The 24396-nt window shown below is 46.2% G+C and overlaps 1 protein-coding gene across 1 annotated transcript in view; it reads right to left on the bottom strand.

Moving 5' to 3' along the window:
• LOC310860967 (GTP-binding protein REM 2-like) overlaps positions 1-24396 on the bottom strand; it is a gene marked incomplete at its 3' end in the record, with an annotated part of 24411 nt that continues 15 nt past the window's right edge. Inside the window, exons 1-5 of the mRNA XM_083768190.1 lie at positions 24295-24396; positions 23114-23429; positions 22352-22425; positions 4586-4763; positions 1-299 (exon numbers count right to left, since the gene is read on the bottom strand). The exon at positions 24295-24396 is cut by the window's right edge and continues 15 nt beyond it. Of these exons, the coding sequence (XP_083624316.1) occupies positions 1-299; positions 4586-4763; positions 22352-22425; positions 23114-23429; positions 24295-24330 (903 nt within the window). The 5' untranslated portion in view covers positions 24331-24396. The remainder of the gene's footprint in view (positions 300-4585; positions 4764-22351; positions 22426-23113; positions 23430-24294) is intronic.

The raw sequence follows: 24396 nt of genomic DNA on the forward strand, positions 1-24396 counted from the left end.
TCACAGAGCCCCCAGGTCGTGACATGAGCGGGACTTCTGCCTGAAAAACCTGCCCCCCACGTCTCTCTCACGGGGGTAGCGCGGCACCAGGCTGGATAGGAAACGCTTGGCGCGGGAGGTCATGCTCTCTCGCTGGCCCCCGCTGCCGTCCATGTCCTCCCCGTTGGCCCCCGGGGGCCACGCGGCCTGGCCCCGGGCCAGCCTCACGGCGCACTCCAGCAGCTCCGAGGTGCGGTGGTCCAGAGAGGCGGAGATCTCCAGGTAGAGGCAGCCGAACAGCGCCGCGCTTGATGTGGCTTCTGCAGGGTGGGGGAGGGGTTAGGGAAGGACAGGGTGAAGCAGGACCACCGAAACCCCATACTTAAAAGGATCACATTTTCTTTTTTTTAAACTTAAAATGTATTTGCAGGTAAACATAAAATGACAGTCACAGTGCAAGGGTTCAAATACATCATTAATAAACAACGTATTCCAGTCCATTTATGAATGTCCATCATTGTTAACATCGGTGACATTCTGTTGATTTCTATATTCAGTCCATTTCTCCCATTTTTCAACAAAAGGAGCCCATTTTCAATCTTATCTTCATGTAATTGGTCCTCAGCTTCTCACTAATGCTCATTACAAGATGGCACCATTTCTGGGTATTCACCCTGTGTCTCATTGGAGGGCTGCGATTCCAAGCTAATTGAAACGACAGCCTTTCTCTTCCTGGAAAGTTAGCATGCTGAATATAGAAGCGAAAATAAAAAGGTTGAAATTTAGTTTGAAATCAAATTACCTAACCTGCCAACGATGATGTCACTGGTAGGCATGTTTCTGTATTGTCCTTTGTCCACAGGTCTCCTCTGAGACACAAAAATACGTTCTATATTATTTGAAGATAGGTTGAAAATGGGAGAGGTCCCCTGCAGCTATGTATACTTGGTCTACTCCCTTTTTCCCTCTAGTCTACACCAAATATATACCAAAGCTCACAATGCGTCATGCCCCTAAACAGGAACGCTAGGGTTCATGTGGTTTAACAGCAACTTGCGAGGCGTCACGGAGGTGTCAGAGCAATTCGTATCGCCATTCACCAAGATGACAAAACGCTTTTAGCAGCTCCCGTGTTTGCTGAGATGCAGGCAGCAAGTGATCTCACCTCAGTCTGACCTCTGGGACCATAACGTGGTTGCATTACAAGCACACTGTCTCTTCACAGTGCATGCGTCATTGGTCATTACAGAGCGGCTCCAGGCTGTGTGGCCCGCTACTGGCACCACAGAGAGACAAATCGAAACTGATCAGTTTATTCTCTTTCTAATTAGCTGTAATTGGGACCTTATTTGTTAATGAGAGGTTAAATTACCTAATTAAAGAAGGGGGATGTTTTGTCGCTCAGTACACTAGAGTAGAATGCTGCATCATGGCTACAAACACAGAACTGCACGCACCGGTGGATCACAAAGACATTCTGAACACAGACTGTTTACTAGGAGTCAGTGAAGGGATGAAGTCTATATAAATGTACTATTTATTAATTTATTCAATGACGCTTCATAGCAGGAGGGATGGGATGGCAATTAATCTCTCAAGACAGATCCTACGAAAACAGAAAAGGTTTTTTCTTTTTTTTTTTAAATCAAATGTGTTCCCAGATTGCACCTAAATGGACACATTTTACACTGTCTGGAATGCACATGCAACTTTTTCTCTCTTTTCAAAAGCAATAGTTAGGCTTAGATTGTATGGTTATCTTATTCCTTTTTATTGTACTGTTGTTTTATTGTTAAACATTATTATATGTTTAAAATTAATATGTTTTATATGTAATAATAACTGATTCATTATAAATGGGGGTCTATTTCCAAATGAAAGTAAATTTTGGGGTCTGTGTGTAGCATGAGAAAGTTTAAAAACATGTAATTTAGTTCAACGTGAGTTAAAATTGTCTCTCAGAATTGTGCAGTGTATGAGGAGCCTTTCTGTGTGGGTGTTTACCCTCTAACTATAACCAGCTAAATGGATAGATGATGAATAGATCAGATGCTGTGTGTGCACTGAGAGGGAATGGATGAATATGGATGTCTCATACACAGTCAAATCTAAGGTGTAAAAATGAAACCAAATAGAGTGTGTGGTTATTGGTTAACAGCTTAGATTTGACTGTGTGTGTGTGTGTGTGTGTGTGTGTGTGTGTGTGTGTGTGTGTGTGTGTGTGTGTGTGTGTGTGTGTGTGTGTGTGTGTGTGTGTGTGTGTGTGTGTGTGTGTGTGTGTGCGTGCGTGCGTGCGTGCGTGCGTGCGTGCGTGCGTGCGTGCGTGCGTGCGTGCGTGCGTGCGTGCGTGCGTGCGTGTGTGTATACTGTGTAGTGTAGTGGATGTGACTCCACACATTTCTATAATATTAGCTGCAGTCATCCTCCTACACTGTGGTGTATTCTGTGTTCTATTTACATAATTCCACCCTACCCTACACAGCCAGGCCTCCTGCACAGTGTCATCACTCACTGTACCATAAATACATGATGATGAATAGATAACTAACCATTATTTTAGATACATTTGCCTACAGATTTTGCCCGTTGTCCACCTCAGCGTCTGTTTTGATTTGAATCATTGAGTGATGCAATAATAAATAATAATAAACTTTATTTGTATAGCACCTTTCATACATAAATGCAGCTCAAAGTGCTTCACAGGGCAGGACACAAACATATAATACAATAAAACACAAGTAGTTAAAATGATAGAACAATGGCAAAGAACAAAATTGAATTACAAGGAGGCTAATCATGGGTCACCAGCTTCCCTCAAATTTTGGGGAATAGAGAAAATCACAGCCCCGCCACGGGGAGGTGACATAATCAATAAATTGCTCCGCAGAGAAGCACAGTGGATACATGCACTAGACACTTTAGAGCCCAATGGCCTAAACCTAAATGAAGAGCTGAGCCTATCATGCTTTTTATAAACATGCCCCTTTTTAGACGGTCCCTGAAATCTTCTGTTTTTTGCCCTGAGAGTGTTGTATTGTTTTGTTTTCTGATGTACCTCTGTTTTTTAAAAATGTTCTATATAGTTGGCCACAAGGCCCTTAAATATGTATGTGCACTGTTGTTCTTAAATACTGTTTTTTAATTTTGATGGCTTTTTTATGGTTAAATCTCTGTTTTACTTTATGTATTTCACTGTTCAACAGCGTTTTCTCCATAGCCACCCTCTTACATTATCTAGACTGCTGGTAGTAACGGGCTATTACATAGTACCCTGTCATTGGCTTATTGATAGCCCAACCTGTATATAAGACATGCCCAAATGCTACTACTTATGACTCTGATGAAGACCGAAAGGTCGAAACGTTAGTCGTTTTTGTATACTCAGCACCTAAATAAAAGGCTCTAAATGTCCGTGCTGCTCCAGTCTCTTCTCCTTATGCAACAAAATTGAATATAAGAACATAAAATAAATAAAAACAAATAAAAACACCACATGCAGCAAATCAGTCAGGGCAGGGTAGGAACGTGCATAGTAAAACTCAACTAAAAGCAAGAGTGAAGAAGTGAATCTTGAGTTGAGATTTAAAAATGTCTACAGAGGGTGCGTGTCTGAGCTCGAATGGAAGTTTATTCCAGGCTGTTGGGCCGTAGAAGCAAAAAGCTGCCTCACCATATTGTTTTGTGCACATTCTTTTAGGCACTTCAAGTAGGCCAGCATTGGAGGACCTGAGGGGGCGGTTAGGGACATATCTAGGTAGGCAGTCACGGAGGTACGGAGGTGCGAGACCATTGACAGCTTTATAGACAAGTAAAATAATTTTAAAATCAATCCTAAAAACAACCGGAAGCCAGTGCAGTGATGCCAAAACTGGAGTAATATGTTCTCTCATCTTAGTTCTAGTTAAAACTCTAGCTGCTGCATTTTGGACAAGTTGTAATCTGTCAGTCGTTTTCTTAGGCAGTCCTGAAAAGAGTGCATTGCAGTAGTCAAGCCGAGAAAAAACAAAGGCATGGATTAGCGTTTTTGCATCGTCCAAGGACAAATAGGCTCTGATTCGTGAAAAAAGGCAGTCTTTCAGATTCGTGAAAAAAGGCAGTCTTGGTAACATGATTAATGTGTGAATTAAAATTCAATTCAGAATCAATAATAACCCCCAGGTTCTTTACTGTACTGTTACTTTCTACAGTCAGGTTGCCAAGTCTGCTTATTATTGATTATTTCTGCTCGCTAGAACCGATTATGAGAACTTCTGTCTTATCCTCATTTAGCTTGAGAAAGTTCTCACTCATCCAACATTTGATGCTAGACAGACAGGTAAACAGCGGGTCTAAAGCACAGGGATCATCAATAATGTCCAATATTTATTAGATTACACAGAGATCGTCGAAGGCAGGCAGTGTTTCAAAGCAACAGATTCAATGTTCCGGATTTACAGTAATCTGACTACAAAATAAAACGGGGTTATGCAGGAGTTTCACATTTAATAGAGTATTTCTACATTGTGCTACTTTTACTTAGTAAAGAATCTGAATCTGAGTACTGAGTACCACACAACACAACCATATGTTTGTAGTGTGCAATGGAGTCGGCTGCGTGACTGATTACCTTGAGAGGAGACCTCACGTGAGCGCACCAGATCACTTTTGTTGCCCACGAGGATGATGGGCGTTTGCGGCTGAGTCTCCCTCAGTAGGAGGCGGAGCTGAGCAGTGCGGTGGAAGCTGCGCCTGTCTGTGACCGAAAACACCAAGACACACACCTCACACTGCAGAGCCGACAGGTCCTGGGACACACACAGAATAACACAGTCAGTGGTGGACAAAGCACTCAGCACAGTACAGTACAAACAGTCAAACAGTCAAAGTATAGATACTCCGTTGCATCGTGAGCTTGTAGATCTACATTATATTAAGTGGGGGTGGGAAGAGGAATGAAAGCTCAACTAATGTTTCCTTTTAACGGGATTCTATTTGCCTTTGTGGACAGGAAAAGGAATGCATGAATCATTATGGCCTTGCTGTTGCTGTAGGTCAAGGTCGATTTTCCAGAGAACACTTGACCACACCACTTGAGGCATTTATCAATGTACCATTTACTGTAGGTGTGAAAAGCTTGTGTGGTTCACAGAACCAAACTACAATGTTGCAAAGCTGCCTACCCACAAAGCCCACAAAGCCAATTGGAATGGAGGCTGTGAAATCTGACTGATACATCTTGATTACATGACTCCACACATTATGTACCCATTTGCGTTTTTTGGAGTTTGAGTGAATTTGTAGAAGTAGTAACCAAAACTGTGTTTTGAGGAAAACGTGGAAGTTGCATCATAATCCAAGGAATACATGAAAAAAGAAAAGATTTTGACACTGCATCAAACATGGTGCATTTAGACAGATCCGCCATCCCAATGGTGGATCATGGATTTGGACATAATGCAATAGCATTGCATTGACCAGTGGCTCCCAACCTTTTCTGGATTAGGAGGGCCCTCTTGAAAATCTTTAATTTAAAGCGTTGGCAGTATGGCAGCCCACCAATCTAACTACATGGCAGCCAAAAGCCTTTCTACTGTCATGTGATGTGATGGGTGGGACACGTGCATTTACAGAGCATGTTTACTTTAAAGGTGATATAGACAAGTTTCCAGTGTTTGTACACAGAACTGAGTGAGTGTTTCCAAACAAATGCATATCTAGCTCCACCCCCCTCCCCCCCTCATTCTATTGGCTGAGCCAGGTCACTTCAGGCTATGGGATTGTTGTTGCTGCTGGGAGGGACGCTATGGATATTGCGCTCGTATGGCTAAATATGACATTACAAAATTATGAATTTCTATCGATATCTTAGTTACAACAATGACATTGAGTTAACATGTTTTTTTAAGGGTAACTGTAGCATAATCGCAATATCACACCGAGTCCCGCAAATGAGGAAGTAGGAAGTAGAGGAGACTCACTGGCTCTCAATTCAATTCTCTTTTATTTGTAATCGTGCATATAAAACATATTGCCCCTCAAATGCCCCATGCCACTACAGCATCGTTCATTCATGTGAACTACTCTGTCCACGGTTATTCATTGCAATGAAGAAAAATCGCTATGATGATCCGCGACGGCCTGTCACCGTTGGCGAGCACGGGTTAAATGCATGCTTCAAGCCGGCCGGCAGGCAGGCAGTCGCCGCGGCGGTGCAGTACATTTATATATATTTTAAATTTTGGCTGAAAACTTGTCTATATCACCTTTAATGATCAATAAATCAATTGAGTTTAATTTTTTTATATTTATCTGTATATTTACCGGGCTGGGTAGGGCGTAAAATGTGTGCTAATTAGTAAGGCCAGGCAGGGCCTCGGGCCAGCCCAGGTAGTAGGGCCCAGGTAGGGCCGGGCCTTCATTTTCGGGCCTGTTGAGAACTCTAGTGGTTGTGCCCGTCTTTGCACCCATTGGTTGCTGTTTCGTGGTTGGACAAAAAATCCTTTCTCTCCATCTACTACCATAGAAATAACGTGTTTTTCAGTTGCTTCAAATTGATATTCTGTGCATTCAATTCTTATTTTAAACTCGATGTCAGTAAAAAGGAACATCACAGGTGCAGCATGGTGACTGGGCATATGTTTGTTTTTAGTTATTTTCAAAAATTATGTTTTTGCAAATTCAACATAAACAAGGCAGAAGTTCCGGAACCAGGGCAGAACATGGCAGAAAGAGCCTGCTGGTTAGTCAATCAGGGACCAATCAGAAAGCTGACAAATGGTGAAATATCATTACAATGTTAGTGTTTTGCCAATTGTTTGGGGGCCCTGTGCAGTATGTTCTGCACTGCCAGAGAAATTCTATTTTAATTTGAGGTCATATTCATATTCATATTCCTTCATTCAGTCATTGTGGTGCCGGCTGGTTAAAAGTGGCATACCAGTCTGGTGTATAATAGCTGAATAGACTGTTGTAGACTGTTGATTCCCTGTGGCTTAATGACACATTACCACAAAGAACCAACAACAGTAGCATTCATTTCAATTACTGGCGACACATCAAGAGAGTCGCAGTCATCTTCGCCGAACAGCATGCACAGACGCACTCAGTAGGCTACAACTATCAAGAAACAAGAAATCAGTTATTTTGCACACCTGATTGTGTTGAGTATGCTACACAGGCGCATACAGATCAAAGAATAAACACCCGCACACTGCCTCTTCACTTTCTCAATAAAGAAGAAACCTTCAGATGCCTGAAGAGGGTCTTTGTTGAAACGTTGCATATGTATTATTGAGCGAGGGAGATGTTTTTTATTCATAAGAAAGAAGCAATCAAAAACTAATATGAGGATGGACCGTGTATGAAACACTGCAGGCTTTCTTTTTTACTTTCTTTTTGACACTGCATGCATTCCTTTTGACAGAAATGAGTGTGACTGTAAAAGAAAAAGTGCATTTCTGAAGTGCCAGCATGTATAAATGCCTGCTCACTCTTTCTCTCTCTCTGTACTGATGGCACATCTTAACCCTATTGATTCGTCAACTCCCCTGACAGTGTTCATCAATCACACTAGGTATTTGCTGAAGCTATACAGAGCTAAAGGAACCATAGTTGGATAGTTAAGCCACAGCACCCCCTGGTGGACACATTTGCAGACAAATGTACATTCACACAAAAACATTTTATTACACATATTTATGTGTATATGATATGTTTATTTCACTCTAAACCCCTAGTTGAAGTGAGGTCCACTAGTGTCAAAAGTATCTGGCTCCTCCTATTAATGCAGATTAATGTAATTTACATGAAAGATAAGTAGTACGGACCTATTTTTGCACAGACAAGGAAATAGATTACTTCATCTGTTGTCTTAGTCACATTATAATAAAATGTGTCCTAATCTTTAAGAAAAAATCACACCGTGTGAACTGAGTGGTGCAACTCCGTGTTGGGTCTCCGGTGGGTCCCCGGAACTTGCAGACCCACAGGAAAGCGCCCAGGGTGCCAGCCCGGTTCCGGCGAGCTGCCCTGTGTCCGGCCAGCAACTCTACATTTGACCACAAACCTCAAACTCTTAGATATCCATATATGGAGCTGACTTGTTCTGACATTCCATATGTTGATCTGACCCCACCCGTCCTTCCTCTTCGATGTCTCCCTTTTGACTGATAGCTGTCCATTCAAACTCTAGACGGGCCTGCCCCAAAGTTATTAGTGTAGCCGCGGCCGGCAGCCGGCGAAAACTAGAGTTCTCAACAGGCCGAAAATTAAGGCTCGGCCCTACCTGGGCCCTAATCAAACCCTGTACATTCACGACACTGCCCCCGCTGCCACCCTTAGATCTCCATATATGGAGCTGACCTGTTCTGACATTCCATATGAAGATCTGACCTCATCAAACCCTGTACACTCAAGACACGCTCTATATATGGGAAGTACAGAATTCATTCCATAATGTTGATCTGACACCCCCATGCCAAAGCACCAGTGCTCGCCCAGCAGTCTGCCATTGCCCAGGCGGATGCGTGCACTGCGTGCACCTAACCCTTGCCACTTCTCGCCCTCAGGGCATCTTAGTGGTACTTTTCCACCACTGCTGTTACAAGTAAAAGTCCGGTAATCAATTTGAGTAAAAGTACAAAAGTATATCGGCATCAAAATATACTTAAAGTACTCTGTGAAGTTGCCCGAACAGCCAAGGCTCCAAGAACAGTCAGTAATGCAGTTTAAGGGTCTTTATTATTCCCTAAAACTTCTCCACCAAAGTCCAGTACAGATTCAACAGTGTGAAACCAGGAAAATAACAAGAATAATACTGAGAAATGAAATGAACACTACACACTACAAACAAAACCCAACTGGATAAGAGCTCTCTTCAGGCTGTACCCTGATCACACAAGGCCCTGTAGCTCTCCCTCAGGGATGTTACCTGTGTCATTGCCTACTTCTAACTAACTAGCCTGTCCCTGCAGCCTCCTTTAAATAGGAGTGGATCCTACCACTGGGCACAGACTCAATTAGCACATTTCTTCTCACATACTTCACCAATATAAATACTTCCATCAACCACCTTGAATAAACAGTAACCTAAACATTCTCAATAATGTGTTACAATTAAACAAGTATAAATCAGAATGAAAACTCAATGACAATTACTCAAAGCACCCCTCTCCTGCATAGCACTTGGCCACTTCCTCATCAAGGGAAATGCCACCAGCAGTGCAGGAAAGACTAACTAACCAATCAGTGATCATTTTCATTCCACCACACAATAATGGAATAATCTTTGCATGTTATAAAAAGCAGTTTGTGTCTTCGTATATAGGGCACGGGTTGCCCCGTGACATACTCTAAAGTAAAAGTACTCAATACTCATTATCCAGAATGTCCCGTTTCACAAGGTATCATTGATTATGACTGGACTGGACTAGGGCTGACCCAAAAAAATCGATTAATCGATGTTCAATCGATACGCACGGGAATCGATTTTTAAATTTTGAATCGAATAGTCATTAAAAAAAAAGCGGCCGCTTTTGGTCCGCGAGACGGCCCCATTTGGTCCGCGAGCCATGATCGCGCCTCGCAGCACCGCAACGCCTCCTCCCCTCTCCCCCTCACTACTCGTGGTAACAACAAGGAAGTCAACACACACACACACACACACAGCAGCCTGCCCTGCACTCATGCCGCCACAAAATAAATCTAAAGTGTGGTTGCATTTTAGAATATGCAAGGAGAACAAAGAACAAGTGGTGTACAGTGTCAACTATGTGACAAGAAATTGGCGTATCACATACGGGATGGCGCAAATGGGGAGAAAAATCGGCGAGATTTCACGCATGGGACAGGGGAAAAAGCCCTAGACCTCCTGGGCTCCAGGCGCGCTAATTTGAGCCGCGGTCATCCACACTTTTCTACCCCAAGAAAGAGCCTCGTCGGAAGGGTCTGAGAGCGGCGTAGACCGCGGCGCAAATTAGCGCGCCTGGAGCTCCAGGACTGGTGGTTTTTTTGGTGTTTTCACATCTGAGTTTCAATCGGATGAGAAGCTTTGATTATAGGCTATATATATTTTTTTTTAGAGGTAATGCCTGCGTCAGGCAGTTGACTTGTTACGGTCGAATGTTTTATTAAGCCTAATTATTTGTGCGTCACTGCTTTCATGAAGGCTGCAACAGTTGTTGCTTCAATGCTTATCGTTTAAAATAAATGAGACCAATCCAAGCATGCCTTTCTCTCCGCTATTGTTTAAGGTGCGCGCCTCGCATCGCGCACCTCGCACCTCGTATCGCACCCCCCCCCCCCCCCCGTTTGGGTTTCGAAGCGTCGAAGATCGAAACAAATTCATATCGAAGCGTCGATCATCAAAAACGTAATCGAAGGTCAGCCCTAGACTGGACTATGACGGACTAACCCCATCCGTGTTTCTTTCTTTCTTTGTCCTTTTTTTCCTCTCTCTGTTGATACTGCTGTGTTATGGATGTACTAAACAAAATGTTGTTGTATGTCTCATACAGTGACAATAAAGATCTTATCTTATCTTATCTTATGTATTAGAATCTTTTGAAAATAGACAACCTACAATCTACATAGTGGTTAATGTATGTTTTGTAATAATTAAAATCTACAAAGTAACTATAATGACTGAAGTTTTCAAATAATTGTAGTGGAGTGTAACAGCCGTTGCCTGTTTATGATTATGTTTGATTGGTGGTGATAAATATATATGGTGCTGATGCCATCAGGTCTATATATAATATATAATGTATTAGTAGGCTTGCTTAGCTGTACTAGGATAGGGATGCCTATTATGTTGCCTGGTACTGTGTGTGTTGCTTCTGTCCCCTGCAGGTGCTGAGGGTTATGTCCTTGATGAGTGGCTGCCTTGATGAGAGCCTGGTGTGGAACCAGCTCTCATTGGCCAAGCCGGTCATAAAAGACATTCTCTGCCAGGACTTCGGGGTGGGAACACTGCTATGTGTGGCCTTCCCTCCAGCCGTCCACTTATCTGTTTCATTCCGCGTGTTGTGGAGTCTCGCCACAGTACCACCAGAATGGGGGGCGTGTTACTATGGCAACCAGACAAACGCCGGCCGCGCCGACGCGCTCCGCCCACGGACGTGTCATAGACGCCGTCTACTTCCCCAGAGCGATCCTAAACCAGCTGCGCCTAATCCGGCCGCCGCCCGTATTAGCAATCAACGACAGCCGCAGTCTGTCAGCCGCGCCCTTTATAAACGACACTCACACTTAGCAGTGTCACTCGCTGATTCACTCCAAGACGCTCGGGCAGCGTATGCCGACAACTTGGCTCTGGATGGTAAGTCCACACTTCTCTCACTAATGGATCCAGCAACACGAACTAAACGTACTGTTTGATTGTTTGTACCGCCACTCAAATCTGTCTTGTATTCCGCTTCATCAGGCTTGTAGGAGTGGGGCTGAAAGCACACACAGGAGTGTGTGCCCCCCATAAATAAGTGTCGCCTGGAAAGCCGCACATACCTGGAAACCCTCCTGGCTCAGTTCGGGGACGAGTAGCAGAAGACGGGACCCTCGTATCAACCGGCAGTCCACCGCACGTTAAGGTTGCAGTAAGACAAACGTTCTCTCACTATCACACGTTTTGTTAAGAAGAGGCACTCACAGACGAGAAGTACGTGGCCCGAGTCAGCCCCACCTCCGTGGACGCGCTGATTGCGCTACTAGAGAACCACCACGTCTGCTCGGACATGCTCCGACAGACCAAGAGTGAACCAGCCCCCAAGACCGATGACCGCCGAGACCGACGCCGGCCCCCGACGAAAGCGAAAGTCGACGACAGACCACCCTCCCCGCCCGTGTCGACGGGACCGACACCCACGCCCTGCTGGACTCCGGCAGCATCGTCACTCTGGTCCGGGGTGACCTCGCGGCCGCCCCCGATGGGCCCACCATCCCAGTCACCTGTGTCCATGGAGATGTCAGACGTTACCCCGTCGCCCAAGTGACGGTACAGACCCCCCGAGGCGCCGCGCTGGTCTCCGCCGGGGTGGTCCCTGAGCTTCCCGTCCCCCTCCTGATCGGGACGGACTGCCCCCTCTTTGAGAGATATTGGAACCCTGGCCGACGAGGACCCCCCAGGACACGTCGCCGCCGCCGCCGCCGAAGCAGCCCCCCGCTCGTCGCCTGCCCCGCCTTCCAAGACGGGGCCTCGTCCGCAAGCAGTGGAGGAGGAAGTCCCCAGCCAGGACCCGGGCCAGAAGAGACGGAGGCCTCCGACGCCGATGAGACGCCGGCCCTCGGTGAAGACCCCTTCCTAGAGTTTCCCCGAGTCGACGCCCCCCCCCCCGCGACGTGTTCTCAGAACTGCCGGGCCACACCTCCGTGCTGAAGCACGACATCGACACCCCTAACGGCCAGGTAGTGAGACTACGGCCGTACCGAATCCCGGAGGCCAGACGAGAAGCCATACGAGAAGAGGTTAAGAAAATGCTTGAGCTAGGGGTCATCGAGGAGTCCCACAGCGCCTGGTCGAGCCCGATCGTAATAGTCCCCAAGCCCGACGGCACCCTCCGCTTCTGCAACGACTTCCGGAAACTGAATGAAATCTCCGTCTTCGATGCATATCCCATGTGTTAAGGCTGGCTCTTGGGCCTTAACAAAGAGGGGAGACCAGACGGAGTTTAAAGCAGAAAAAAGTGTTTTATTCAACAATTAATTAATAAAGGTAATCAAATAATTCATTTTAATGTTCCAACTAAAGCTGGCAGGGAACACTGCCCAATTAACAAAAGATAACAAAAACTACAGTTGCCCTGGTGTGGCTGCTCTGCAGCCTGCCTGAGGAGGAATGGGGAGACCAGAACATTATCACAGCAGGTGCTTTAATAGTGTTTGGGGAGGACACTGGCCAGGTGTCTCCCCTTCTGCAGATTGCAAGCTCCGCCCTCCCAATCCGGCACTGCAAAGGGATTGGGTTAAACATGCCTGACACAGAACAGCATGCAGACTCCTTAAAGGTACAGGGGCCGTCACACCCCCCCCCTTAAAAACAGGGTCCCAAAGGGAACCCTGGCCCAAAATACGTAATATTAATAAACAATTAGAAAAAGTGTAAATACTTTAAATGTAAGCAAGTAATAAGAACCCTACTGAGAACAACCCCCCAGTTCACATCTGCCTCATGCCTAGGCCACACCCTCTCTCAGCAACTGGTACCTTGGAGCTTTTAAGAAAAAAGGTTAGGACATAATGCAAAACAGATCATGAACAGGATTAATTGCACGGGGCCCTAGATAAGGCATCCGCCACCACATTTTCTTTTCCTTTAATATGGCGGATGTCCAACGTATATGACTGAAGAAACAAGGACCATCTAATGAGCCTCTGGTTTGGACTGTGGAGAGAATGTAAAAATGTTAAAGGATTGTGGTCTGTGTACACCACCACAGGTCCAGAACCCACATACACCTCAAAGTGCTGCAAAGACCATATGAGAGCCAAAGCCTCCTTCTCGATCACTGAGTAGTTTAACTGATACCTGTTAAATTTCTTTGAAAAAAAACACACAGGTTTGTCAATGCCCAATTCATCCTCCTGCAGCAAAACTCCACCTGCCCCCACATGGCTGGCATCAACCTGCAGTTTAAAAGGCCTTGTCATGTGTGGAGCAGCGAGGACAGGAGCATCATACAGGATTTGTTTTGCATTTTCAAATGCCTGCTGACGAATAGGAGACCAAATGTATTTTGCATTATTCTTGAGCAGGTCAGTAAGCGGAGCAACAACAGTTGAGAAATTCCTACAGAAAGCTCTATAGTATCCAATGAAACCAAGATATCGTTGCAATTCTTTTTTTGTTGTTGGTGGCGGGTATTTTTCCACTGCTTCCACTTTAGCACGCACTGGACGCACTTCACCCTGCCCCACCTGACGACCAAGGTATGTTACTGTGGCCCGAGCAAAATCACATTTAGCCAAGTTCACAGTAAGACGCGCCTCAGCCAAGCGGCTAAACAGTGCTGAGATGCGCTCAATGTGATCTTGCCAATTATCTGAATAAATGACCAAATCATCCAAGTAAACAGCACAGCCTTCTAGGTTACAAACCACTGTGTTCATTAAACGCTGAAATGTTGCCGGTGCGTTGCGTAACCCGAACGGCATGACAGAGTAAGAATAAAGGCCAGAGGGAGTAATGAATGCGGCTATTTCTTGTGCGCGCTTTGACAAGGGAATTTGCCAATACCCCTTTAATAGATCGAACTTGCTAATGAATTTAGCAGAGCCAACCTGATCAATGCAATCATCTATGCGCGGCAAAGGAAAAGAGTCCGGTTTCGTAACATTATTTACTTTTCTGAAATCAGAACAAAATCTGTACGTCCCGTCCGGTTTTGGAACGAGCAGGCACGGCGATGCCCAACTCGAAGCAGACTGCTCAGCAATACCATTTTTGAGCATGTATTCAATTTCAGAATCCAAATATTTTCTCTTATCTGGATTTGCCCTATAAAACCGCTGTCTTATAGGCTTGGAATCTGTCAACTCAATATCATGTTCAATCACATGCGTAACAGATGGAACATCACCAAATAGGCATGGGTACTCACGTATCAGCGCCACCAGCTCTGTTCGCTGTGACTCCGATAGGTGAGACAAAACATCAGTTAGACTTGACAATACCTCTGAATTTTTTAATCGACCTGACAACAAGGCAGAGTCATGATTTGGCAAACCATCCTCACAAACGGCATCATTCTCCGATGTTGCCTTCACCCCGTGCGTGTTACCAACACACACAGGACGAGTGCAACTCAACGCTGCGCTCAGCGCCTGTGGCGCGCGGGCCAGATACGGTTTCAAAAGATTGACATGGCACAATTGATTGTGCTTTCGACGGCCCGGCGTGGCAATGAGATAATTTTGATCTGACAGCTGTTTCACGACAGTATATGGGCCCATGAATTTTGCCTGAAACGGCGAGCCCACAATAGGCAATAAAGCCAACACTTGATCCCCTGGAGAAAAAACACGCTTCTCCGCTCTACGGTCATACAAACGCTTCATTTTAGTTTGCGCCGAGGCCAATTTCTCTTTTGCCAATTCCGTAGCAGAGTACAGTCTGTGCTTAAAGCCATTTACATAATCAATTAGATTCGTCGGCGGGTCCACTTCTTTCCAGTCATCCTGTAGAATAGCCAGCGGCCCTCTCACAGTATGGCCAAACACAAGTTCATTTGGACTAAAACCCAAACTCTCCTGTGTCACCTCTCTCGCAGCCAACAGTAACCATGGTAAACCCTCCTCCCAGTCTTCACCCATCTCAACACAGTATGCACGCATCAGCGACTTTAACGTTTGATGGAACCGTTCCAGTGCGCCTTGGCTTTGCGCATGGTATGCTGACGCCTTATTGTGTTTGATATGCAACTGCTTTAATACCTGGGCAAACAAATGAGATGTCAGGTTCGAACCCCTGTCACTTTGGACCGTGCGCGGAATGCCAAAAATAGACATGAACTGCGTAAGAGCACGCACAATTGATTTAGCTGTAATCGTGCGCAATGGATATGCGGCAGGATATCTGGTGCTCTGGCACATAACAGTAAATAAATACTTAGCACCAGATTTCGCGCAAGGCAGAGGACCTACGCAGTCCACAATCAAATGCTCAAACGGCTGAGCCACAGCTGGAATAGGATACAGAGGCGCCACCTTAATGGACTGATTTGGCTTTCCCGTTAACTGGCACGTATGACACGTTTTAATGTAGCCAGCAACGCTCTTTTTAACCCGAGGCCAGAAGAAATGCCTCAAAACACGATCGTATGTTTTGCGCACGCCCATGTGTCCTGACTCATCATGAGCAACACGCAAAACCAAATCACGGAATTTGGAGGGAATCACAATTTGATAAATAGGGTCTCCAATGAACGCCTCGCCATGCGGCACCCATTTGCGCAATAGCACACCATTCTCAATGAAGTATCCGTGCGCAAGATTTTCCAAATCACTCTTCGGGCACACCACTTGGAATAAATCCTTCAAAGAGGGATCGGTTGTTTGCTCACTCACCAATTCAGCACGTGGAATAGCAATTGGCGTATTGGCTAAGGACAACATCAACCCACCCACAATATCACTTTGTGAATCAATTTCCCCCCGAGCCTCGTTCTGGTCACTTGTTTTTTTCATGGCACGCGTCACAGCGCATGCATGAAAAACGTCTGGTAAAACAGTCTCATTCTCATCGGGGCCTTGGGTAATCAATGGCACCGGGACCAGAACTGGACTGGCAGGCTGAACCCCCTGATCCGCCCACACCCGTTCTCCCGCTACACCATTGCCCAGAATTACAGTCACCCCGTCAACTGGAAGCGCCGGTCGTACGCCCATGCGCACTTCACCATCAAACAACGCTGAGTGGAACAATAGTTTGTGCACAGGGACATGGAACACAGCCATTCCCATACCCAACACAGGTAGAAATGACCCAGTATGAGTCTCTTCAGAAAAAGGAAGAGCAGATGACAAAATGAAGGAATCAAACGCGCCCGTGTCACGCAAGATAGTAACTGGCACCCTCTCTTTACCCCCAAGTATGGAGACATGGCCTTTAGACAAGAAAGGCAAGAAAGCCTCGTCAGGTTTTGACAACACAGGTACCTCAGTAATTATTCGTTTCACATCACCGGTACCAGGCAACGACGCAGCAAATGCCGCAGGTTTCCCCTTAAACCCACCATTCTTGTTACGTCCCTTAAGCGTCGGACACTCACGTTTCCAGTGCCCTGGAAGGTGGCAGAAGTGGCAAGCACTCTCGGAGTCACGACCAGCCGGTCCACTATTCTCCGAGTTCACATTTCCACTGGGTTTGGGAGGAAAGTATTTTCCCCCAACAACTTGGCCAGCTTCTCTGCCGCCACCAGACCACCCACCATAACCGCGGTTGTCCCCCCGCCCTTTGTGTGTCAATGAGAATTCATCGGCGAGTGCTGCAGCCTCAGCTGCAGTCTTTGCTTTCTGTTCAATGATGTACATGGCCACCGCTTCGGGGACTGAGTTCTTAAACTGCTCCAGCACAATAAGAGCAGCCAGGTCATCGTAGTCTTCCACCCCTGAAGCCACACACCAGCGTTCGAAGTGTGTTGACAGGTCACGGGCAAACTCAAGGTAGGACTTATTATTGCCTCTCTGCCAACTCCGAAACCGCTGTCTATATGCCTCTGGAACTAGTTCGTACGTACGCAGCACTGCTGCTTTGACCACTGCATACCTGCTGCTGTCTCGTGTAGACAGTGAGGCGAATGCCTCCTGAGCACGTCCAGTGAGCACGCACTGTAACAGGACCGTCCGGTCCGCATCATCCCAGCACCGAGCGTCTGCCACCCGCTCGAACAGAGTGAAGAACACTTCCACCTCTTTCTCATTGAACTTGGGTACCAACCGTAAACTGTTCAAAATGTTGCCATTGTCACCACCTGACTCGCCCCTCTGTACCTCACTCACCTTACCATCTCCCACCAACTTGAGCCTTGCGCCCTCAATATCCAACCTTTTCATCTCCGCTTCATGCTTTAACCTTTCCATAGCCAAATCTCTTTCCTTCAGTTGTAATTGCAAGTCAACATCCCTCTCCTTCAACTTCAACTGCAAGGTTAACTGTAAGGTTAACAACTCCTTCTGTTGTTCGAAGTTTAGCCCAGTGGCCCCCGCGGGCACTGAGGCTACATCCTCCTCACACGCAGGCTGCTGCGGCCTCAAAACGTGCTGCTCACACAGTATCTCCTTTATCATGACCTTGACCTTGTCTTTCCCCGCCCTTTTGTCCGGAATGTCAATGCCGTAATGCTCTGCAATTGACAATAATTGATCCTTGTTAAAGGATTCCAAGCCCTCCTCTGATGGATCAGCCACAAACTCAGGCACCTCCATCGCAAAACCAAATCAAACAAAACCAAACAAAACAAACAACTCAAAGCCAACAGAAACAAAAGAACGAAGCGCATTTAATTAAATAAATGCCCCAAACAAGTCAATTTCAATTGAGCCTCCCCTCTAACTGCCTAACCAAAAACTTATCTACATCTCAACCCTAGTCTTCAGGGGATAGTTGGGACAGGTATTTACGCACCTCAAACGTTGGCGAGGGTGAAGTCTACAGCAAGCTGTCCACCGCCCAAGGCCAAAGAGTGCTCCCGAGCATATAGCTCCAACCCTTTCTCCCCACACTACGTGTACTATATAAATGCTCACAAGTCCCAAAGGGGAAATGCGCTTTGCCTGTCAGAGTCGGCCCAACAAAAAGTGACTTGTAAACAGAAAGGTATACTTACGTTCTTCATTCCCGAGACCTGAGTAGCCAAAAACCCCTCCGCTGGTTCCCCAACTCACAAGGCTCCACCCCACCGCTGCCACTGATGGAAGGTGGGAACCTGAAACTACTGTTGCTTGTCTTAACACATAAGCAACTAAACTACAAAGCCTTGTAGTTTACAACAAACCGCTTGCTTTGACCGAGCCCCCATTTGTTAAGGCTGGCTCTTGGGCCTTAACAAAGAGGGGAGACCAGACGGAGTTTAAAGCAGAAAAAAGTGTTTTATTCAACAATTAATTAATAAAGGTAATCAAATAATTCATTTTAATGTTCCAACTAAAGCTGGCAGGGAACACTGCCCAATTAACAAAAGATAACAAAAACTACAGTTGCCCTGGTGTGGCTGCTCTGCAGCCTGCCTGAGGAGGAATGGGGAGACCAGAACATTATCACAGCAGGTGCTTTAATAGTGTTTGGGGAGGACACTGGCCAGGTGTCTCCCCTTCTGCAGATTGCAAGCTCCGCCCTCCCAATCCGGCACTGCAAAGGGATTGGGTTAAACATGCCTGACACAGAACAGCATGCAGACTCCTTAAAGGTACAGGGGCCGTCACACATGGCACGCGTCGATGAACTGATAGACCGGCTGGGGCCCGCCAGGTTCATCAGCACCCTCGACCTGACAAAAGGCTACTGGCAGGTGCCCCTCACAGAGAGAGCCAAGCAGAAAACCGCCTTTATTACACCCGACGGCTTCTTCCAGTACAAGGTGATGCCCTTCGGAGTACATGGGGCCCCCGCCACGTTCCAACGGTTGATGGACCGGATATTGCGCCCCCACCAGGCGTTCGCGGCGGCTTATCTAGATGATGTAATCATCCACAGGCCAACACTTGGAGCGGGTCGAAACCGTCCTAGCCACCCTCCGGTCGGCCGGCTTGACCGTCAATGCAAAGAAGTGCCGCATTGGCTGGACAGAGACCGACTACCTCGGATACACCATTGGCCGTGGTTGTATCAGGCCACAGACGAGGAAAGTAGAGAAGATCCAAACCCTCGTGACCGACCACGTGCCACTCAAGTGGATGGCTGCAAACAAAGATCGCAACGACCGCGTTACCCGCTGGTTCGTTGAGCTACAAAGTTATAAGTTCAATATAGAGCACAGACCCGGCACAAAAATGAAACACGCCGACACACTCTCAAGACTCTACGAAGATGAGGAAAGTAGTCAAGCTCCTTGCCGTAGCAAGAAACTTGGGGGGGGGGGGGGGGGGGGGGGGGGAGTGTGTGGAGTCTCGCCACAGTACCACCAGAATAAGGGGCGTGTTACTATGGCAACCAGACAAACGCCGGCCGTGCCGACGCGCTCCGCCCACGGACGTGTCATAAACGCCGTCTACTTCCCCAGAGCGATCCTAAACCAGCTGCGCCTAATCCGGCCGCCGCCCGTATTAGCAATCAACGACAGCCACAGTCTGTCAGCCGCGCCCTTTATAAACGACACTCACACTTAGCAGTGTCACTCGCTGGTTCACTCCAAGACGCTCGGGCAGCGTATGCCGACAACTTGGCTCTGGATGGTAAGTCCACACTTCTCTCACTAATGGATCCAGCAACACGAACTAAACGTACTGTTTGATTGTTTGTACTGCCACTCAAATCTGTCTTGTATTCCGCTTCATCAGGCTTGTAGGAGTGGGGTTGAAAGCACACACAGGAGTGTGTGCCCCCCATAAATAAGTGTCGCCTGGAAAGCCGCACATACCTGGAAACCCACTCACTATCACACGTTTTGTTAAGAAGAGGCACTCACAGACGCTTGAGAAGCTAAGGATAATAAGAAGAATTGTGAATGAAGAAAAGCACCTTGGTGATTTTTACTGAAGAGAAGACATATAGTTAACTGTGCCACGTTAACCCTGAAGACTGTGAAAGAAGAGGACCTTGTAGATGTTTATCGAAGAAAGCATATCCTAGTTAAAGTGTCACCTTAACCCTGTGAACGAAGACAGGCTGTTTGTGTTTAGTGAAACCCTTAAAAGACTTTAAGTTGGCGAGAGCCCCGCCTTACTCCGGTGAAAGAAGACAGAGACTGTGATTAGAAATATAGTGCTCTTTTCTGTTAACACACTGGCTGCTTGTAACATACAGCTACGGCAACCCCAGTATATAGAGAGAAATCAGAGTATAAATGCTTGTGTACCTACCTGCTGGCCGAGCCTAAGGGGCCCTAGGTTACATACTCACCCGGTCCCGAACCAAGTACTTTTACTCTGATTACTCGCCCAAATGTATCCGAGTACTTCTACTCAAAAGTACTCTTCTGTGCCCTTTGGATAGAGAAGACTACCTAACATCGTACCTACCTCCGGGGGAGCCTCCTGGCACCCTCTGGACCCTGGAAAAGAAGAAGAGGAAAGTTATAGAAAAGTCTAGTTGGTAGATAGCCTAGACCGGAGTCTCAGGCCCCAACCCTGTACTTACCTTGTGCTCTGACCGCTTGCTAACACCCCTCTCATCCTCTGCAGTGACGTATCCATCCTAGGAGACCGGACTTCAAGAAAGAATGTTGTCTGACGAATTCTGATGTGAAACTGACTTTTGTTTGACCTTATCTGAAATAAATCAAGGGGCGCCACCGTGTGTCTAACCCCTGATACTGCATTCTGAGTCCTGTTTCCCACCCGACCTCCCACAGTGTCTTTAAGTTTACTCCCTTCGGGAAGGAGTGTTTGTTCTATGTGTTAGTTGTAGCTTCATTTGTCTGGTTGTTAGAGTGTGTTTGTCCATCTGTTCATCCCCACTCTGTTATTCCATAATCATTCTGGGCTCACAGAGCCACTCTGTTCATCATTTCATTATGCACTAAGCCACTTTGTAACTTATTCTGTCATTTGAGTATTAAACCCAATACTCTTGTATGAGCCGTGTTGTTCTTTCATACAAACCCCTAGACTTGAACAGTTCGTAACATGGAGTAAAAGTACAATATTTGCCTGATGTAGTGGAGTAGAAGTAAACGTAACGTATTGAACATTGGAAATACTCCTATACTACTACTTGAGTACCTAATTTACAGTTTTTACACCACTGAACTAACCGCTCAGAATACGCCTACTGTACAGCGACTGGGTTGTTAGTGCCTAGATTGGTGCACCCGCTTCGAGGCAGAGCAGAGACACTGAGGCAAAGCAGGTCAGCTGCACAATAATTTAATGACAAACTAGGAACAACAGGGAGTCACCCAGGGAACTCTTGGCATGTACTTGAGGGTTTATATATACACAGGTGGTGAAACAAAATAGGAAACACTAGGAAATTACCATATTGTGCTGAATATTTTTTCCAATGGAAATATCCTAAATAATGCAACCGATGACCATGGTCTAGTTTACAAAAAGTATTTTCAGGGTGCAATTAATTAACTCAAAGTGCGTCCGGCGACCCAGCATAGCTTTTGTTTACATTTTAATTCTGCAGCTGCCTGCAAAGGCATGCACCGTAAGTTAAAAATGTTATTTCATTTTGTGTTTTAAATCCCGTAGATTTGCTTTAGTCTGGACACCCGCCTAAGGCAGCCGAACACGTAAATCAATTCATTTCACGTAAATCTTCAAAATAAGGGTTGAAAAAATGAACACTGAATGTAATCGAATCCCTTCATCTCATTCCCTGTCCGTTTTAACAACGTTGAACCTGCAGTTTAACAGCGTGGTTCCCCTAGGCAGCTTGTCTGTGCAAACAGGCCCCAAAAAACAACATGACTGAACGCAGGAGAAAACACTCAAGGTATATGCCCTATGGTTGCTTTCGGGTGGAAAGTGGAAACCTTGTATGTATAACAATGAACGTGTTAGTAGCTCATGACTTTACAAGAAAAAAATATGGACATACAAGGTTTCTGCCTGACAGCACAATGTCACATAAACAACAACGGAGGCTTGATCGCTAAGCAACCGAGGACGCATGGGATGGAGAGATAGAGCACCCTGAAGGATAGGATGGAGAGATAGAGCACCCTGAAGGGAGGCATGCAGGGGAGTGTAAGAGCAGGGAGGGGTATGGCTCTCTGAGGCATTGTTTAAGGCTCACCTGTCTCCAGTTGTCATAGATAATGATGGTGCTGTCCTCCTCGTCCACGGTGACTGTGTGCTCAAAGCCCTCTCCTGGGGGACAGGGACAAGGGAGAAGCAGCAGTTATGTCTCACGAGGGGGAGTGGGGGAGAGGGCTGATTCATTTGCCTGCTGCCGTGTGCTCGACAAGAGATTTTTACAGGCAGTACAATGACAATGACATCAGCATGCAGTGCCACGGGGACATCTTCCACGGCTTGTATAACAAGAGCGTAAAGACACCAGTATACTATTACTCACCCTGCATCAGTGGTTCTCAAATATTCTCAAATATATATATGTCAAGGACCTGATATGCATTTGGTCGCAGACACCCCTCTGGAAAGGCTCTGAGTCTGTGCCATGCAGGGAGGGACCCCCATACAATTTATTTTACATTTTTCCCAAGAACTTTTGAAAAAACAAAAACTATGCATTGCATTGTGAGCGTGTAGAAGTGTAAAATAGGGTTAAAGTTGTTAAACTGATTGTGATGCTATATATTAACACATTTTGCTGGGGACCCCCTGGAACCCCTCAAGGACCCTTGGGGATCCCCAGACCCCAGTTTGAGAACCACTGCCCTAAAACAACAAATCTTCTAATACTTTGCACACAGAAATTACATGAGTATTATTGCGTATATCCTACATCAATGTAGCTTCTTGCTATTTACACCACGTTGTGTACGGGCGCACAGACAAATGTACGCAAGCAATGAGCATGCACACAGCTGTGCACCTTCAAAATCAACAGAAGCCGTCCTGTCTGTGTCCCCAGCTAAGGCGATAGCCAGGGATGTCTTCCCCACCCCGTTTTGCCCCAGCAGGGCAATCCGTAAAGGCCCATCAGGCCTGCGCTCAACCACCGGCCCCACCAAGGTGTCATCCAACACGGGGCTGAAGCTGACTGCAGGGGGAGCAGAGGGTCCAGGCACACCTAACGTCCAATCGCAATCGTCATGGACGGCTTCTTCCCGCCTCAGCTGGTGCTTTATGGGCAGAGGGGTGCTTCCCCTGCGGACAGTTGGGATGCTGGACAGTGTCATACTGTCACACTGCAGCATAGGAGAGGAGAAGATAGGAGAGGAGACGATTTTGGTTGTCAAAACTTTTAATGTCAAAGATCCCAATAATTCTCACAGTTACAGACCCACAAGGGTCCATTTGGAACACCCCCCCCCCCCTCAAGAAGCCCAATCATATAGTAATTGTACACAGAGTAAATATCAAGACTGCTGCAGGAACAAAACATTTCCTGAAGCTTTTCAGGAGAGCAAAATAGTAGGCTATACTGTACTGACAGCACCTCAGAGTCATCAGGGAAGGGAGCCAATGTGAATTATTATGGGCATGATGACTAGCGTAGGCTACTGTAGCCACATCACATTGAATGTCTTTGTTTGTCTACACAATAATAACATGGGCTGGGGAGTGGGGGTCCTTCATCATCAGCGTCTTTGTTGCCTTTGTTGTCTTTATTTAGTGGCCCTCGTGATTGATTATTAGACTATCGCGACAAAACACACAATGTAGCCTAATTGCATGTACTGACTGACAAGCTCTCCTCCTGATGAGATGATGTGTTTAAAACACTCAATGCAGCCTACTCTGCATGTTTACTGACTGACAAGCTCTCCTCCTGATGAGAATCATGAGATGATGTGTTTAAAAATGTTCAGCATATTAACTGCAGGCTATTAATACAAATAACCAAAGTAGCCTACAGGCTTTAATTAGTTTGAAGTTGTTTTGTCCCGCATTAAACTATCAAGCAAACTATAGCCTTCATAAAAGCACAGGTGCGCCTTAATTCTCCAGTGAGAACACAGCTTCTTACTCTTTTTTTGGCAAATATATGGTTATTTACCAAAAAGAGCTGCCCACAGCCTAACAATTAACGTTAATTTCTTATCCGCCTACCTTCGTTGTTTCCTCGCATTCGACATCTGTCGGCATCTGCAGTTTGAGATATACGATCAAAATGAGGAGGACTTTTCTTTCACACACAACCACGAGTGTTTC

This window comes from Protomyctophum parallelum (genome assembly GCF_964188405.1).
Source record: "Protomyctophum parallelum genome assembly, chromosome: 6".
NCBI lineage: Eukaryota > Metazoa > Chordata > Actinopteri > Myctophiformes > Myctophidae > Protomyctophum > Protomyctophum parallelum.